This window comes from Carassius auratus, chromosome 34 (genome assembly GCF_003368295.1).
Source record: "Carassius auratus strain Wakin chromosome 34, ASM336829v1, whole genome shotgun sequence".
Taxonomy (NCBI): domain Eukaryota; kingdom Metazoa; phylum Chordata; class Actinopteri; order Cypriniformes; family Cyprinidae; genus Carassius; species Carassius auratus.
The window spans coordinates 18175129-18194512 of NC_039276.1; the positions used below are offsets into that span (position 1 = coordinate 18175129).

Sequence of the window (19384 nt, forward strand, 5' to 3'; positions counted from 1 at the left end):
TGGGTCTTTTTAGAAACATTATATTTGCCACTTTTCTCTTGCTGATTTTAAGCACAGATCAGGTTTAAACTTGATTCTCTTGATGGATTTTCTGTTTTCACTTCACAAGATATTAACTGACAGACTGGAGTCATGTGGATTACTTTTGTATTATTGGGATGTTTTTTATCAACTTTTGGGACTTGGGTAAAAATAAAAGTGATTTAATGTTCCATTTGTCTCAATTTCTTTAGAGAAGAAATAAACTCATTGTGTTGTTTGGCCAAAGTGGAGTACATTTTAAGCAAATTTTTCTATAACAGCTCAATCTGTTTTAACAGTGGATCTGTTTTAATCAACACACTGGATTCCTCTGTCTAACACTAGATGGCAGCAGTGCTTTGTGCCGAAGTTACTTTGCTTGGCTAAATTTCAGTGATGAGGAGCTTGCTGTTTCTCAAGTCCAAGAACGCAAAAAAAGGACTTGTTTTCACATTGAGACCGATCTTGTCAGGCTACTTTTAAAGAACGAACCCGGAAGGACTCGAGAACACATGTGCAGAAAGCATCTTTGTGAGAATTAAGATGCGCCGCACACAATGCACAGTTAATAGCATGCATCATCACAGACAAATGAGAAACAGCAACATTTATTTCATGTTATTACAGACTGTTTGTTTATAAGACTGACAGACTGCAATGGTTTGAGTTAAATATGTCAGTTTGTATTCTACTGAAGAAACAAAGTCACCTACATCTTGGATGCCCTGGGGGTAAGCAGATAAACATCACATTTTCATTTTTGGGTGAACTGTCCCTTTAAAGTCTCTCTCTCTCTCCATCAGTCTGTATTAACAAGTCTACCAGAGACGTGTAAAGACTTTGTCTGGCTTGAAAACAACACTAACACTTCTTAAAATACATAATCAGTAATATTATTTTTCACAATTCTAATATTTCTACATCATGCAGTTTACTTGAAAGGATGCTAAATAAAAAGATTTTGTGTAAATGTGACCTTTTTTTAATAATGTAAAAATCTATATTTATTAGTCTATATAAAATGTATACATTATATACAGTGTTTAGCTCCACTTGCAAAAAGAAGCCTGTGATTAATCCAAAGAAAGATATCAAACAGTGACCTCTAATATTTTTCCACTATGCCATGCACATACAAAGCAGTGGATTAATGTAGCAGTCAGTCTGATTCAGAAGGACACCACACATGCTTTGAACCCTCAGTTTTCTCTTTGAAATCTCTGAGTCACACAGTCAAAGGATATGAGGAGTTCTGTAAGCCTGCAAGCAAATGGGTTTTTATCAGAACTGTTCAATAAATGTATCTATTCATTATAATCTACTAATTATCTGATATATTATTCATATGATGTGGTTATTTCATTACTAAGATGCCCTTGCTCATTTTTATAGTTAATTATTTTGTGTTTATTAAAATGAATTTTTTAGTTAATACCCCTAGTTTACATATCAAAAATCAGTTTTCATCTATTTTTTTATATTAATGCTAGGCCTATATGTATGGATTTTGCATAACCCTATATTTTTTCCTATTTATAAAACAGCTTCTATTCACATAGCCCAAACTTAAGGAATGATAGAACTGATCGACATATGTATGTTTTCATTAAAAACACAGGAGACGAGAGAGCCAAACGCAGTGTGGTATTTAATGGGTAATCCAAATCAGAATCCAACAAGCAGGGGTCAAAACCATAAATCCATCTAAACAATAAACAAACAGGGAAGGAACAGGAACTGGAACAGGAAACTCGGAAGACGAGGAAACTGGGTGACGGAATGAAAAGTTTATTTTCTTTCCCTTTGCTATTCCTAAAGTAGGAAAAAGTTGAACCAAGAACATGTCCTACTTTGCAAAAATCACACAAACAAAATGATCAATAAAAAAAAAAAAAAAATATATATATATATATATATATATATATAGTGTTTTATCTAATTTGCATTTAAGAGTAAAATCTCAAATGTAATGGGGGCTATACTAGCTATGCATTATTTAAATGGCTCATATGATTCTTTTTTTTTTTTAAGATAATTATTTGGTGTAACAGAATATGTTGATATGCTTTAATGTTCACAAAACACATTATTTTTCAAATACTGTACTATATTGTAGGTCCTCTATGCCCCGCCTCTCTCAAACCTGTTACTTTCTACAAAGTCCCTCCTTCTGAAAAGCGCACTCTGCTCTGATTGGCCAAATGATCCAGTGCATTGTGATTGGCCGAACACCACAAGCACTCGTCGGAAATGTAACGCCACTTTCCATTTTTGTGAACTTCATCTTTCAAAATAAATGTAAAGACAGTTAATAATGTCCTTTTAACATCAGTTCAAGCCAAAAAGGGGAACAGAGTCGTGTTACAGACACAGTGATGAAGCTCGTATGTGTTTGTAGTACACAAGCCACAGACGGTTAAGACAGCTGACTCCACTGTGTGACCCAGTCTCTCTCTCTCTCTCTCTCTCTCTCTCTCTCTCTCTCTCTCTCTCTCTCTCTCTCTCTCTTTCTTTTACACATGACACAAAACTCCACAATGGAACATTAAATAGCATATACTTAAACCAGTGGTTCCCAACCTTTTTCAACTCGCGGCCCACACAACCAAACACATATGTTTGCGTGGCCCACTGCAAAAAAAATAAATAAAATTAACTGACCCCGCTACTGTTGGGTTAATAACTTAGTGCTCAGAGGCTAGATTGTTAACTGTATTTATTAAATGAACTGGCAATGAACAGAAAATAACTCGGGGTGGCACTGCTTGGCACAACTGCTGTTGTTCTGTAACATATGCAGCAAAAATGTCTAAGATAAATTGGCGTTTTTTTCTTAAACCAATCTGCGAGTGGAAGTGGAAGCATATTTACAGTTTAATCATTATTTTTTCTTATTTAATTATATATATATGGAATGATGTTATCATGTTATGACTTCGACATTTTTACATATATGAACAATATTATTATTTCTTAATTGGCAGCCCACTTGCAAATCCATTGCAACCCACAGGTTGAACACCACTAACTTAAACTAATAACAAAACACACTTACAGTAGCTGATTCAGAAGTGCCAGATTGTCGTAGCAAAGTCAGAATTATCTCCTCTCCAAGGTTCACGAAAAAAATCCTCCATAAAATGCATTGCTGTTCAGTTGTCAGTAATCTTAAAGATTCCTAAATGCATCTACTTTCGGAAGGTCAAATAAAGTGCTTTTGCATTCTCATAGACACACACATCATCTCCCTGACATGGCTGCTTCAACACTAACTGTGGTTACTGAAACTGAGCCATCTTTGCATGAACATTTGGGCAGCATTATGCAAATATTTCCACATAGTGATATAAAGATGTGGGGGTGTGTTTGTTACGCTCGGAACCCAGAGAAACACAGGAGACGAGACAGCCAAACGCAGTGTGGTATTTAATGGGTAATCCAAATCAGAATCCAACAAGCAGGGGTCAAAACCATAAATCCATCCAAACAATAAACAAACAGGGAAGGAACAGGAACTGGAACAGGAAACTTGGAAGGCGAGGAAACTGGGTGACGGAATGAAAGGACTCCATCCAGACAAACAGAAAAAGACCGGTTAATATAGGCAGGGTAATGACTATCAAGTGAAGACACATGAGTGCAATTAACAGGAGTGCAATTACTGTGATGAAGGGACAAGGCTATGTGGGAATTGTAGTGCCTGCGGTGAGGTGCCTATGGGGAAGTGAGACCACTAGTGGAGACTCAGGGAAACAGAGACCAGACAGCGTGACAGTGTTAGAATGAGCCGTTTTAGTGGGGTATGGCAGAGTCTTAACATTGATTAACATTAATATCTCTTTGGGTTTAAGATTTTAGTCTTTGCAACTTTACAGATGTTCTTTATGCACCAAGTGCTTGAAACACTCCAAAGAGAAAGGAAAAACTGAAATCGCATCATATGACCCCTTTAAATTGAATTCATAGGGTTTAATGGCACGCATCTTAGATCACATGAAAGATTCAAGTCTCTTTTAGGGGGGAGGGTTCTGTTTCACTGATGCTATGACCTGAATAGAATCTAAATGACTATAGGGATGGGGCATGGATGGAAGAAAGTGCAGATCATAAAATAAAGCATATGTGTGCTTGTGTGCACACTTGTGTTTACTTGTTTGTCATCCAGAAGACGTCACTAATGGTGGACATCATTAAGCTTGTTGCCTGTTTTCCAGAGACCTTGTATTCCTTGGTGTGCACTTCTTCAGTGAACGGTTTTATGTAATCCTCATGGGTTCGAGAGCTGCTCGCTATCATATCTGTTGATACTGGATCCACTCAGTCATACATCTGCCTCTTCTCATTACATTTGTCATCTCTTGGTCTAAAACACATTGTCTTGTTTGGCAGTGTTTACCGAGCTCTTCTCTTTATCTACACTTCATTTATCATTCACACTTGAGGTCTAATGCATATTCTCTTTCTCTTTGTTATGTTTTCTCCACATGCCCTTTTGTAAATTGCTCTGTCTGATGTACACGCTCTGTTTTTTTGCAGTATCCATTAGTATGTGACTACATTCTGCCTCAGATCTCTAATCTCCCATCAATCCTTCGCAAGGTGAGAACTCTTCCTCACCTGTCAGCAACATGTCATGTCACAGTGCCGAGACCAGATTGTTGTGACAATGCTTGACAACCCAGGGCTGAAAAGCTTCTTTATCACACTGCAAAAGCTCTGAAGAGAAAAAAAGCGCATATGCCAGAGAGTTTTGAATCTGGGACTGTGTTGTGGCTGAATTATTCAGTTGGATTAGTTAACACTAGCAGTTTTTTTCAATAATTCATTCACCAAGAGAAATGTGGTTTCCAGGAGAACTTGCATAACATGGCGTTTAGTCCCTTTTGGGCACCACAGATATTTTTAGTAACAGAGCCAGAGATGCTCACTTGCGCAATTAAATAGATGGGAGTTAAAAAATAAAAAACCTTATGAAGGGGATGTTCATACTTATTCTACATTATTACCCATTCATCATATAATTGTGTTTAATATGTCAACTATAAATCCATGACTTTAAGTTCCTATAGGAGTTCACCCAATAATATACATTTTGTCATTCGTTACTCCCTCAAGTTGTTGCAATCCTATATCAATTTTCTTTTTCTGTTGAACATAAAATATGATGTTAGTGTGGATAAAAAACAATCGCTGGTCCCTATGGGCTTCTGTATGGAAGAAATACTATGTAAGTCAATGGGGACTATCAACTGTTTGCATACACATTCTTCAAAATATCTTCTTTTATATTCAGCAGAATAATAAAAATAATATAGGTTTGGGACAATCGGAAGGTTAGTAAATGATGACTTTCATTTTTGGGTGACATATCCCTTTAAGGCAGTGTTCTCTTACACAAACTGCATAAGATCCGAACTATGATGCGGTTATGACCAAATGTTTGCAAATAAATAAAATTTTATGAGAGCAAGTCAGCTATAAAAACTGATTAATACTCTTATGTACTGCATATCCCATTTAGCAAGTCATTTGTATGGTAATACAGTTATATAAGGTAAATTAATTTGGCAAAGCTACACTGTAACAAATTTTATCATGAGAGATGAAAATCTGCAGTGTTTTTTAACTTTAGGCAGTGTGTTTATTTGTCATGCAAAATGTCTCTCTTCTCCTTACCTGTATGCATGTCTGCATTATAAAACAATGCTGAGACTTTTCTCTGAAATCGGCCCCTTATATAGTGCACTGTGCACTACTTCAGGGAGAAGCCATATGTAGTATTGTCCAAAACCACAATGGACATTATCTAGTGCACTTGTTCAGTGCCATAATGCACCACAATAATGAGTAGCCTACAACCAATGGCCAGAGGATACTATACTGTACTGTATATCCACATGGCATCAACAGCAGACTCAAACAGGCATAGATCCTTTAGAAACTCTGTCATCGTGTATTTAAATTAATAATGTATTTGAACATAGTGACAATTCACAAATGACCCAGGACAAATGAGCAATTAACGAGCAGAGAATATTCAGTGGAGGGTTTCTCACATAAAATTTATTAATGTGTCCACCAATTATATACACACTTTCATTAAACACCAAAGACATAATTATCCCTAATGGCGCATCACCAAAAACCATTTATTTATTTACAGTTCTGTATTACTACTGGACAAAACACCAACATACTAGTTATAATTCATTTCTTAGTGTTAGGCTTTGGTAAGGATTCTTTAGTAACTTTTACTGCAGGCAACATCGTTACACCAATTGGTGTCGACAAGTGACTGTGTTTATGAATGAATTCAGGGCTGTGATTAATCACATCACTGCCCACAATGTAAATCATGCAGATCTGTAATAAGAAAAAATGTGTAGTTCAGAGTGATGCTATGCGTGATGTGACAAGGTAATGTTTTCTTATACTTCATGGACCGAATGGTCCTGAGAGCGCTGTTCAAGCAAATTCAAGTATACTCTTTTCAAACATGTCCTGCTGAAGCTGTTTGACTGGTTTTAGCTGGTCATCCAGCCTGGTCATAGCTGGTTTTGGCTGGTCAGCAGGATGGTTTTGGAGTGGCTTTGGCCACTTCCTTAGCTGCTTTGGTGTGTTTCCCAAAAGCAACTAGGTCACAAGTTCCGTCATTACCAATAGATTTCAATAGAACTAATTACCATAGTTAGCGAATGATGGCTTTGGGAAGCATATCTGGCTGGAAGACCAGCTGGAACAACCAGCTAAAACCACCTACTTCCAGCTTAAACCTTAGTTGGCTTTTGAACATTTTTTTTTTTTTTTCAGCAGGGACCCACAGCCGTGAACATTTTGTATGTCACCCTCATTTAACACATCAGATTCAACTCAACAGCTCAGCTGAGACTGCAAGACCTGAATCAGGTGTCTGATAAGGGAGACACAAAAAGTGCAGGGCAGGGGAAGACACACACACACAGGTTTGAAAACCATTACTCTAAGGCGCGGACTGGCCATCGGGAGAACCGGGAGAAACTGATTTGCCCCACTGCACTTTTTTTTTTTAAAGGGTCATAAGTCATATGATGCGATTAAGTTTTCCTTTCTCTTTGGAGTGTTACAAGCTGTTCGTAAACAGATAAGATCCCTAAATTTGGAAAGACTAAATAAAGTCTCAAACCTCAAGAGATATTCTTTATAAAAGTTAAGACTCATCCACATCCTCCTAAAACACCTTGTTTAAAGTTGCCCCTACATGTCTACTTTACTATGTGTGTTATGTGGAGGGGTTGGGATGAACTCAAATGCAGACAGGAAGTACCAAACACAGGATTTATTTACACGAAACGTGAAAACAAAACCCACGAGGGGGAAAACACTGACTAGGGTAGATACAAAATAACTGAACTGGACTGAGTTAACAGGATAAACAAAGACTCAAAACACTAGAACACTAACTACAAATAAACACTCACGGATCTACAAAGACTTCTCAAAGGGCTGACAAGTAGAAACACATGTAAGGAGACAATGAACCGACAAAAGACAGAGCACACTAGGGGATCTAAATAGGGGAACTAATTAAGAAACAACAGGTGGCACAGATAAGGCAATCACGACAAGACTAGGATAACAAGGGGGCGGGGCAAGGGGACGAGACAACACAAGCACATGGCCCAAAGACAAGGCCATGTGCTTGTACACAAAACACGGGTCATGATCCTGCCTCAAGACTAGAGAAAAGTCAGGACATGAAGGCAGAATCATGACAATGTGGGAAGATTTGCATAACATCACCCAAATGCAAAAAATTCAATGCGTTTCCGAAGCAGAGCACAGAGGAGAAACAATAATGTACAGTGTGTGGAAATGTACATGTGTATTTTAACCTTCATAAATGTCATAAACACATTTCATTACACCAAATACACAAAATAATGTAATTTCTTTGCAAGGTCACCTGACCCCTTTGATATGTATACTGTATTTATATAATTGCCTGCCGAATGAACTAAAGCATGGTAGTCAAATTCAATTCCTGGAGGGCCAAAGCTCTGCACAGTTTAGATTAAACCCTAATTAAACACACCTGATCCAACTAATCAAGTCCTTCAGGCTTATTTGAAAACTAAAGATTCATCTCAATAAATTAGTATGTTGTGGAAAAGTTGTTAAATGTGAGCCAAAATCATCACAGTTAAAAGAACCAAAGGCTTAAACTACTTCAGTTTGTGTGCATTGAATTTATTTAATACACGAGTTTCACTATTTGAGTTGAATTACTGAAATAAATTAACTTTTCCACAACATTCTAATTTATTGAGATGCAACTGTACATGGTATGAGTGTCGGAGCAGGGTTGAAACAAAACCCTGCAGGGCTCCAGGCCTCCAGAGTTTGACACCCCTGTACTAAAGCTATTATTTCCAAATTCACCATTTGATAAAAATTCTTCAATGAAAATAGTAGTCGTGAATCAATGGCAATGTTACTTCTTCTTTTGTTAGCTCCACGCCTCCACCAAATGGTTTCGATCAGACAAATCAATGCAAGAGAAGGGAGTGTAAGTGCGGTAGAGCAGAGGGTCAAAACTAGTGATCTGTTCAGGATTTAAAGTACAGGTCAGGTTCATCTGTAAATAAGCTATTATAGTTTTGTCTTTTAGTATTAATCTGCTAGCACCTGTTAGCAGTAGCATCCTGTTACTTATCACTCAAAACACGGTATGCTGAAGAACATCATTATTATTATCTATTGTAATGTTACAGTAGTAATTTAGCAGAGAAATATTCTCTAGGAAAGATATGACTCATTACTCCAATAAACAGGAAAGGTCAGGGCAGGCAACATCAACAACAAGTTGCCCAGGGTCAAAACAAGGCAAGGAAAGGCAAGAAGAAACCAGGAACACTGGAAACACAGGAACGCTACAAGTTAGACAATACTGAGCAATGAATGAATGGATTATAACCAGGCTATAAATATGGTGAGAGTGTAAGGTAACAAGACACAGGTGAATGCAATCACTGATGAGTCTGGCAAAGGATTATGGGGAATATAGTTATTGAGAGTGGCAAGAGCCAGGCATGGAGTGCCCTCTGGTGGAGTTCATGGCCACTCCAGCTGGTGATCGTCACAATTACAATTTAAGATATATCTTATAAAAATAAATAAATAAATAAATAAGTGCTGGGGGCATGGTCAAATATCCTGCTTTTCTTTTTCTTTTTTTACTGATCACATTCCTGTTAACTGATATATATATATATATTCTGGCTTAAACTAATTGTATTAGGCTACTTGGTTTAATAATGCTCAGATGGGATTGATTAATGTAAGAATTGTTTAATTAGTTTAACCTAAATTTCTCCATTCTGTTACTGAGACCGAATTTGCCCCCCACACTCCCTCTTTTCTTTGGAGTGCTGTGTCGCCCCATTAACTGGAATGTCAGATACAGTCACCCTTATCTACATTTATTGGTGACAGGATATGCAATTGACAGACTTTTGTCTTGTGGAGCCAATCAGCTCGCCCTTCCCTGGACTTCTCAAGGTTGAAACTGTATCCCATGTATTTGCTTGCTGAGTTTAAACTGTCATCTTTCACCGTTGCTGAGTTAAAAGGCTCAGAGCACATCCTGACTCATTATACAGGCCCGCTGGAGGATGCTCTCACCTCTACTGCTCTTAAATTAACAGATAAATGTTTCAGTCACCCGTTCCCTTTACTTTTTCCTGTATCTTTGTCCTCGTTTCGCCTTCACAGAGGTTTATGGTGAATTATTTTCTCTTAATCCAGTCTTTTTTCTTGTGTATGGTCTGAGGTTTAAGGCGATTCTTCTTTTGGCTGGGGATTTGTGCCATATTCTCACAGAAAACTGAGAGACTCAGCAGAGCGAGTGACTTCTGTCAGGGTGTCAAATGTGTGCCTCTGAAACTGAATGAAAGCAAATTCATTCCCTTGGCCACTGCCGTATGACTCACACATAGATTATTTTTTTTCCACAACCTTCAACACCACGACACTCGCTGTAGGTATTTCTGGTAAATCATCCCTAAATCAAGAGAAAACAACTAGACTTTTGGCAGCTCAAGGACTAATGCACAGGTTGATCTAGATGGCCTCATTTATTTATTTATTTTTTTGGCTGCTCAGCACAATGTCGACATGTCCTTTGATAGATCCATGATGTGTAAGTGTGTAAACTATTTTATAAATTTAACCCCAGGACTGCGTCCTCTAAATTTTAAAGTATATTTGATTATATGTAAATGATTCCTACGATGATCCCATCTTAGGTTTAACATTTGATTACGTAAATCATCCCTAAGTTTGCTTCACCAAAAATTTACTTAAATTTAATTGTATGTAAATTAAATTAAAAAACCTTATTTTGAAGCAATGTTATTTTAGTATCATTGATATAGGCCTACTACAATAGTTTTTATTTTAAATAAAATTACATTTTTTATTGTCAGTTTTCATTTAGATTTTACTCAAAGTAATTGTATTTGTGTGTTTTTGTCATTTTTATTTTCTTATTGTTATTATGTTTTGTCATATTTTCTCATTTTTGATACAGTTTTAGTTAACTAGTAACGTTCAGATATATAAACAATTAATGGCTAATCAAAATTTCAAAAACATCAAAAGAGCACAGATTGAGGAAAGAAATCACAAACAGAAAAACAAAAAACAAAAAGGGGAGAAGGTACAATAATAGTAGGAACTACTAAAGTTTTTTTTTTTATTTCTCTACTGATTGCCATTCATTTTGCGTTGTCTGTTAATACTGGTACTTGCGCGACGCTCCCTGGTTTTACCAAACGGCTGCTGACTGGACGCTGGAGGACTGAGAGGAGGAGTAGCTGGTGCAGTAACAACATCCTGGATATTGGAGCCTGGCGGCGCACACGGCTGCAGAAATAAAGGAGGACCCAAGACGTAAGGGAGGCGGCGGTGGTAGTCGCAAACGATTCACAGACATGAACGTGAACTTGGCAACTTTCAGGCACTAATTGTGGATTTATGGTCTATGGCGCCGATTTATCCCGAGGCACTGACAAGGTGATGCAGCAGCGGCAGGACGGGATCAGTCCGCTACACGGCTGCCAGCTGAATGCCTTTACGTTACTGGAGGAAAAAGGCGCAGCACACGTCCAGCGCGGGCCTGCTTGATCCTTTATTAAAATAAGACAGTATGTAGAGAGGATCATCTAGCGGCTGGAAAACACCCCGTGGTTTACTTTCATTATTGTATCGGCTCTCCGGTTCAGAGTCGCTGCCACGGCATCAAGCGGATCAGGCCTGGGCTGAACCTCCGGGCGATCTTCGTGATATTATTTACCGTTCAAAGAGCACTAATGAGACGGGAACTTTTATCGTTAACACTGATAACGAAAGCACACCTCGTGCTGTAACATTGTGTTTACCATCCGCTTGGCCATATTTCTTTACGTCTACATATATTGTTTTCTTATCAAACTGCTTTCCCCTGTCGATAACAGATCATTGTATTGCTAATTTAAGATAAACAGTTCGCCTAACGGGAGGTTAGGGTGGACGTGAAGATAACGACTCGACCCAACCCGTTCTGACCCAGAGAAGCTTTCGGATCCAAGCGAGGATCATGTATCAGAATGATGACAAGACCCTCACGGTATGTGCACACATTTGTTTCATCAATATATAATGGTGAAAAAGACTGCGTGGTGTTAAAGATAAGACCGGCGTTTTGAGCATGAAGCGCTTGACGAGGCTCTTTAATCAAGAGCAAACACTTGTACAGGTGTCACATTGTCATACTCGAAGCTAAAAGTCTCTCTTAGACACTCTGCGACGATGCATGTTTTAGCAGCATTTTCTTTCACTCTAGTCTAACGTTATCTGTGTTTTACCAGCGCGAGTCCAAATCTAAGACCATCAAATAAACAACATTTAAAATGGTTTTTGGACCATACGTCCTCGTTATAATGTTCTTCAAGTGTAGACCATTTGTAAGGCTAAATCAATCAATCTATAAAACAAAACAAAACAAAACAATGCATTTAGCGGACGCCTTTATCCAAAGCGACTTACAGTGCATTCAGGCTATCAATTTATATATATATATATATATATATATATATATATATATAATGGGTGGTGGTGTGGTATGGAATAAGGCTAAGATTCCTCTTTCAGTCTCTAATTTTTCACTCAAGCTGGAGTGCTACACCATACTGCAGGAATCACCGCATTGATAATATTCTGTCAAACAGAACCATTAGCAGTGTTGTTTTTATACTAAAGTATAAAGTAACCGTTTCATACAAAGTTTGACCAATTAGTGTGTTTATTTTCCAGCAATGAAACAATAGTACCAAACTGTCATCAAGCAAAACACAGATGACTGGGTCGGTATATTTAGTGGAACGGAGAGGCACAGATTTCCCCTCCTGGCTCAAAGCCTCTCCCTGTGTCTGAATATGCCTATTTCCCTGTTAACACACATATAACACGGTTTGACGTCAGCAAGACGTATTTTTTGGAGTGTTTGCACATCTGCAATAGACATTTAGAGGATGTCTTTAAGATTTAGAATGATTTAGAATGTATGTAAAGCTGACATCTAAGAGACGTCTGTCAGATGTTTGTACACTGGAGACATCTTGTAGACGTACTTGCTCTGTCTGGGTTCCCTGCTATATAAGAGGTGAGAAGCAGTATGTGAACAGAGGAGTATTGCCGAAATCATACTATTTATTTAACGGTAGAAGAAAAGTACCCATATGAACAGCTACTTCTGGTGCGATTCAAAATGTGTATTTTATAAACACTATGATCCCATAAGGCCACAGGAGAGGAGTTGTGAATGGCAGTGAAGTGACACAACGGTCGCTGGTAGGTCATGTGACTGTAATGTAGAGAATGTAATGTGTTTGTATTTCATTAATACTACCCTTATTCGTTCGTGCTATATAGAACATGCTTTTTTTAACGTTTGTAAATTAACCTTCATTCAAAGCAACTGTAGCACATACTAGACAGTATACAATTTCAAAAACTGCTACTGTAATCGCTGGTATCCAGCTCTGCGTTTTCTTTTTTTGGCTTGCTAGTGAGAGGAACCTCTGAAAATGTCTTTCTTTGTTTTCAGAGCAAGTGGAATCAGCTGTGATCTACGGGACAACTCCATTTCTAAGAGATAAGCAGACATTCGGCAGTAAAGCTCCACAATGAGATAATAGTGCGGCTTACGCAAAAAACGACCTTGACCCTTATCCCACCATATTTCAGTTCTTTATTAAAATATGACCACGCCGGCTCTATTGCCGCTATCGGGACGTAGGATACCTACCCTCTCGCCAGGTGCCTCCTCATTCCCCCATCACAGAGCCACCTTAAGGCTCTCAGAGAAGTTCATCCTCCTCCTCATCCTCAGTGCCTTCATCACCTTGTGCTTCGGAGCGTTTTTTTTCCTCCCGGACAATTCCAAACACAAGCGCTTTGACTTTGGTTTGGAGGACGTGTTGATACCGCACATCGAATCAGAGAAGGAGTCGAGGCACAGCAGCAGACAGGTCATACATGGCATAGGAGGTCATGACGAGCATCGGCACAGGTGAGAGCTCAGAGATGGCTTCATCTCATCAAAAACTTCCTGTGTTTTCATGTTTGTGTGTATAGGTCAGGGCTTCTCAACCACGGGCCTCGGGGTCCACTGTCCTGCAGTGTTTAGCTAACTGTACAATTCTAACCAAACACATCTGAACATGGTCTTTAGGATTATTAAAAAGTTAGTCAAGGTCGGAGCTAATGGTGCATTCCATTTGAACTCGGAAAGTTGGAAATTTCATGTTCCCAGTGGGAACTTTTAACTGAAATGCCCCCTCAAGTTGGGTTTTTTTGCAACAATTCTGACTTTAGAATCCAGTATGGCTTCTCGGAGCATTAACAGAAGTGAAACGGTACTAATATACTGCAGTTCAGTTACAGTACTGTCCAACCTCTATCTGTGGACATGATACTCTGGTGCTTTCTGTACAAAATACCATCTTTTCTTGTGTTTTTATCGACTGGTATTGTTATTAATGGGCACGTCCATCTTGGTTTTCCAACTTGTGAACTGGAACATTGTCAACTTGGTTGTGACATCATTCCCAGCTCCGACATCCGAGGCAAATGGAGCGCAGCATAAACTCTGCAGGGAGGTGGACCTTAAGGGCCACAGCTGAGAACCCCTGGAATAGATGGTATATTGTCTTTACTGTGATGATTTATTCAGAAAACAAACTGAACTGCTTTCCCATATAGTTTAAATGTTCATCATGGTTTTACAAACAATTTAACATTATGGTACACAGTATAATTGATATGTTAAGATTAACTTACCAGCCAAATTAAAGTCAAATTGACTTGTTACTGGTAAACAATTTTGCTTCAATACTTTTACGTTTTCTAGTGGAAGAGGTTATTCAAAGAAAAAAAATTGTAGGTCTTGATTTGAATCCATCAGGAAATACTTGGACCATATAAAGTGAGTTTTACAAACCACATTGGAGTGAGAACTGAATGTGGGTTGCACAATAAATGCTTAAAATCATTGCTTTTTGGTAAACATCATCCAATAGCCTGTGTGTCCAATGTTACATCAGAGGTGGTGAAGTCATTTAAAGATTGTGAAATGTTGTTTTTCTGTCAATACTATTAATCTTACCATGTAATTGGAAAGTCGCATACCATAAAGTGTTTCATGGCAATTTCATGGAATGTTCTATTGAAGAAATGTTCTATTCAGAGCAAGCACACGTGTAGGTGTGAGCTGTGTGAATGGGCTCTTCACAGATTGTCTGAGATGTTCTTAATTGCCCTGTGACCTCTGAAAGCTTTTTCATGCCCAATCCATGACAGCGAACAGTGACTCTGAGCCTGAAATCTTTAGGAATATCAATTTTTTTTATTAGGCATAAAACCACTCCAAAAGTGCTCCAAGATCACTTTGGAAAAGAACCTCAGTACTCCTACACACAAACAGACACTCCCTTCACAGTTTTCTAAGAAAATAGAGAGAAAACAGATCTTTATACTTTTTTTATGAGTAGGCACGGGCCGATAACTGTTTTCAAAGTATACTGTGATTTGAAGATTTCACAACCACTAACATTTTCCGTTTTACCGTTCCTACAGTTCTTGGGTTTTTGATTAAAATATCTGGATTAAGTTGTCTAAGATTACTGCACGTTCCTGTGTTCCCTGTAAAGGGCAGATGTATCGATACTCAAAACCAGGATCAGCAGTGCAGCGATTGGCTGGCGGCAAGACGGCAACATAATGTGTATTTATTTATTTTTTTTTATATATAATTATTAAGTTACTTAAAGCTGCGGTAGGGAACTTTTGCGTCTTGCGGAAGAACATTGTAGCCGGAGCTACTTCTCTCTGTTTATGTCTATGAAGAGTCACAAAGGCACTGGGTTACTCCGCCGCGGTACCCCCGAAGCAATCTAAAATAGTCAGAATATAAACACTTATTATAGGTGTACCCTAGTGATTCAGGACAAGCTAAAAACACGGTTTGGAAAATGGATTCATGGTGTACTCGCTTATTATTTTCATTTTTCTACATTTTGAACACAAACAAAGTTACGGACCGCAGCTCTGATTGGTTGTTTTTTACTGGGAGCGCATGGCTTTCTGCAAATGGCAATAGGACCACTGGGAGGAGCCAGAGGAGCTTGATTTTTTTTTTTTCACAGATTATCTGTCTCATATTCTACTGTCAGGACATAATGACAGGTTTAATAAATATGTAAAAAAATTTTTTTTTACAAAAGTTCCCTACAGCACCTTTAAGGGTCAAGATCAAGTTATCTGCCTCTCCTGCGCTCCGTCAAGCCACTCCCATAATAGCTGTCAGCACTCAAATTAATGCAGGACTCAGATTAAATGTGTGTAAGACTAATACAATTATAAAGTTATTTTGTCACAAATAATAATAAATAATAAACTTAAGTGAACGAGCTCAGTCTCGCGCATGCGCTCCAAACAGACAGAGCTCAGTTAAATGAGTGCTATAATTATAATCACACAAGTAAGTCTATTTTTATGATAGCACTGACTGTAAAGAGACTGCAATGGAATGATCAAAACAGCCTAACACACCTCTGTGCTTTTGTTTTGTTTTCTTTTCATTTTTAGTTTACTGTATTTAACTTCTGCTTTAAAATCCTTATTTTTGTTTTTAGATTGTAATGTTACAATATTAGAATGAAACCTTTCTATTTTTAACCTTTTTTGCACATAATATATAAATATAATATAAATATTATATTAAAATATAAATAACATGGTTACATTAACTTTTTGTTTTCATAGCCTTTAATATGTATTGTTTTGTTGGGCAACATTGGGATGTAAGTGAAATAGATATTAAATGCAGACATTTAAATCCAAATACAAAATCTAAATTACAGATATATATTAGATATATCAGCCAAATCAGCCAAAAATAGATTTTTTTTCCCCATATCACCCAGCCCTAATTTCTGACTGTATCTCAATCTAGCTGTCTGTCGTACATTCATTTTACATGATTGCATATTCTATAAAGAATCCAACATGAATTATTTACTGTAGTTTATTAATATTAATAATTTTTGCTAGATTCATGTAAAATGAAAACATGTATTCTAAAATATCAAATGTGTTCGGTATCCCCCTCAACTGGATGTAATCATATTATGGATTCATATTATTCATATTATGGCAAAAATCTGAGTCTGTTACTACCATAATGAACTATGCCATTTTCTATAGAATTTTGTCAACTCAAATCTGCAGATTAGCTCTGACTTTCAGTCTACCGTCAACTTCTCCACACTGTACATCGGCGGAAAATCTGGGCAAAAATTGTGTAGTGTATTCCAGGCTTTAGTCCTCAGACAGTAATCCAAGTAGCTAGATACACAGGACTACATGATCAGCCACAGTTTTTCAGTCTTTAGGATGATCACGTGATAGCTGTGCTGATTAATGTGATGCTGTGTACATATGTGTGTGGCATATCTCATCATGACAGTGTATATTTAGCTTTGTGTGTTCCCTGGCCTGAATTGTAGATGGACCTGGCAATATAAAGTTAGTTGAATTTATTTATCATGCTTAGCAAATCCTTGGATGACATCAGGCAAGCGTGATGGTAATAAATTAATGCTTGCATACAGGTATGTTCATATTCCCTGTACTGTTATCATGAAACTTCAATTCAGCTTGACCTTTACACAGGCACATACAACAGCAGTTTGACACTGTAGTCAATTATTGGAGTGCTGTGTTCTCAAACTTTTTGATTTGAATATTAAAACAAATATTCAGATAGATCCCTTTGATTTCATGAATTTAACAGTGGGTTCTGTTTGTGTTCGGCCATTACTTTCTCTCATGAAGTTGGCAAACACATCATCATTCCAGAAACTCTATGTAATGCTCCATCTGTATTGGGCTAAACTCGAAGTAAGTCTTGCTAAATCTGAAAAGCTCACAGTTGTACCTGAACAATTATTCATGCTTCTTGAACCTGCGGCCCAACTTCTTTCACCCATGACCCAAAGAGTTCATCCTGGCCATGAGCACTGAAGCCAAACACAAGCTCTCTGTCTGTTACACCCGGGGGCACTGTGATCTGTGTCAGCCAGTGTCCTGTTATCCCTGACAGTCTGCCATGCTAGAACAGCCTATATTTACCCTTGTTAACCTGGGCCTGCTCATTGTTGGTTTTCACCAGTCCACCAGTGTAATTGGTAGCAGACTGGAAGTTATTCTTTGGTAGTTGGCATTTATTCTTTGTCTTTGATGCTGTTTAAATTGGGGCAACTCAAACATTTGTTTAGAAAAGTACAATTACTAACATCTGTGATTTCATTCACTGCTTGTGGTGGAATTGTGATTTATTTATTTTTTTGTTATTGCGAATGCAGTGATTTGGACGTGGGTTTTGCAGAAAGTCATTTCCTATGGTTGAGTGCATGAATAACCCAATTGAAAAAAAAATTTGTTTATGCACATATGATTATGTAATAAAATAAGATATTTTAATGCTTTTGAAAAAATATTGAAAGTCTATCATGCTCACCAAGGCTGCATTTATTTGATAAAAAAACACTGGGAAATATTATTGCAATTTAAACAAACTATTTTCTATTTGAATATATTGTATAAAAGTAATTTTTCCTGCTATGGCAAAGCTTTCAATATATTCAGCAGCCACTGCTCCAGTTTTCAGTTTCACATGATCCTTCAGAAGTCATTCTAATATGCTGATTTTTAGTTATTATAAATATATTGCCTGTTGGTGCAGTGGCCATTTTCTTCTTCTTTTTTTTGCCATCAACATCATGCTCTTTAACATCAGATGGGATGCCAGCAGGCAGTTCATGAACCACCAACAGCTATTTTACCCATAAAGCTGGCAAAAATGTCAGAATCCATAATGAAGGGGCATAAGGCAGATTTATGCACAATGGAAAATTAGCTTTAGCCATGGTATCCAACAAAGTTCAAAAGAAATGAGAAGCATTGTGAAAAAGATCCTCATAACCATATGGGATTAGATTTCTCAAAGGATGGAGCGAGTTAACCAAACAACTCTGTAATATTTACAGAGCTTTGTGCAAGAAGAAACAGAGCCAGATTTGGTTCAGATGAAATTGAAAACATGAAGAACATCTGCAAAAGACAAGTTTACTAAACCTCCTCCTCAGGGAAACTGAAACTAAACTACTGGTTGGTACATATGTCCTCCAGAAAGTGTTCCGGTTTTGAGTCTGTCATTTAATTTGGTCTCTCAAGGAATCCTCTCTTGATCAGTGTGTGAACTTCCCCATGCGGTTGACCTGTGCCATTGTGGAAGATTAGTAGACGTGACTCATGTACTCGAAGTGTGTCACTCGCACTAATTGAGTCCAACCTAACATCTGAAAGCAAGACAGGGCTCGGCTTGAGCTAAACCAGACCCTTTCTCCAAAACCTGACGGTTTATTTTTCAGTTTCAGTTCTCTAGATGTGCTGGTACTTAAAAAAAAAAGAAAAACTTCACAAAGAGCTACTGCACAAAGGAACAAAATGTAACCTACACAATAAATCGGTGCAAATCTATACTTTGGGTGATGAGCTATATATTCTAGCTCAATATATTGCTAAAAGTCAATTGTGTCTTTTTTTTGTGATGGGCTACTGAAAATGCTGGCAGGGCAAAATCTGTGTTATACTGCCTACATTACGCCAAGATGAATATTTCAAACACTAGAATGTTACATTGTCACATGACCTCACTGTGTTTATTTCGATTGGCATTCAGTTATGCTCGGACTACTGAACTAGGGAGCTAATTAAGATGCAC

At 37.7% G+C, this 19384-nt stretch overlaps 1 protein-coding gene across 1 annotated transcript in view; it reads left to right on the forward strand.

Annotated features, from left to right (window-relative positions):
* The first annotated feature begins 10856 nt into the window (after positions 1-10856).
* LOC113053439 (mannosyl-oligosaccharide 1,2-alpha-mannosidase IB-like) overlaps positions 10857-19384 on the forward strand; it is a 40982-nt gene continuing 32454 nt past the window's right edge. Inside the window, exons 1-3 of the mRNA XM_026218456.1 lie at positions 10857-10950; positions 11536-11665; positions 13145-13609. Coding sequence (XP_026074241.1) covers positions 13299-13609 — 311 coding nt within the window. The 5' untranslated portion in view covers positions 10857-10950; positions 11536-11665; positions 13145-13298. The remainder of the gene's footprint in view (positions 10951-11535; positions 11666-13144; positions 13610-19384) is intronic.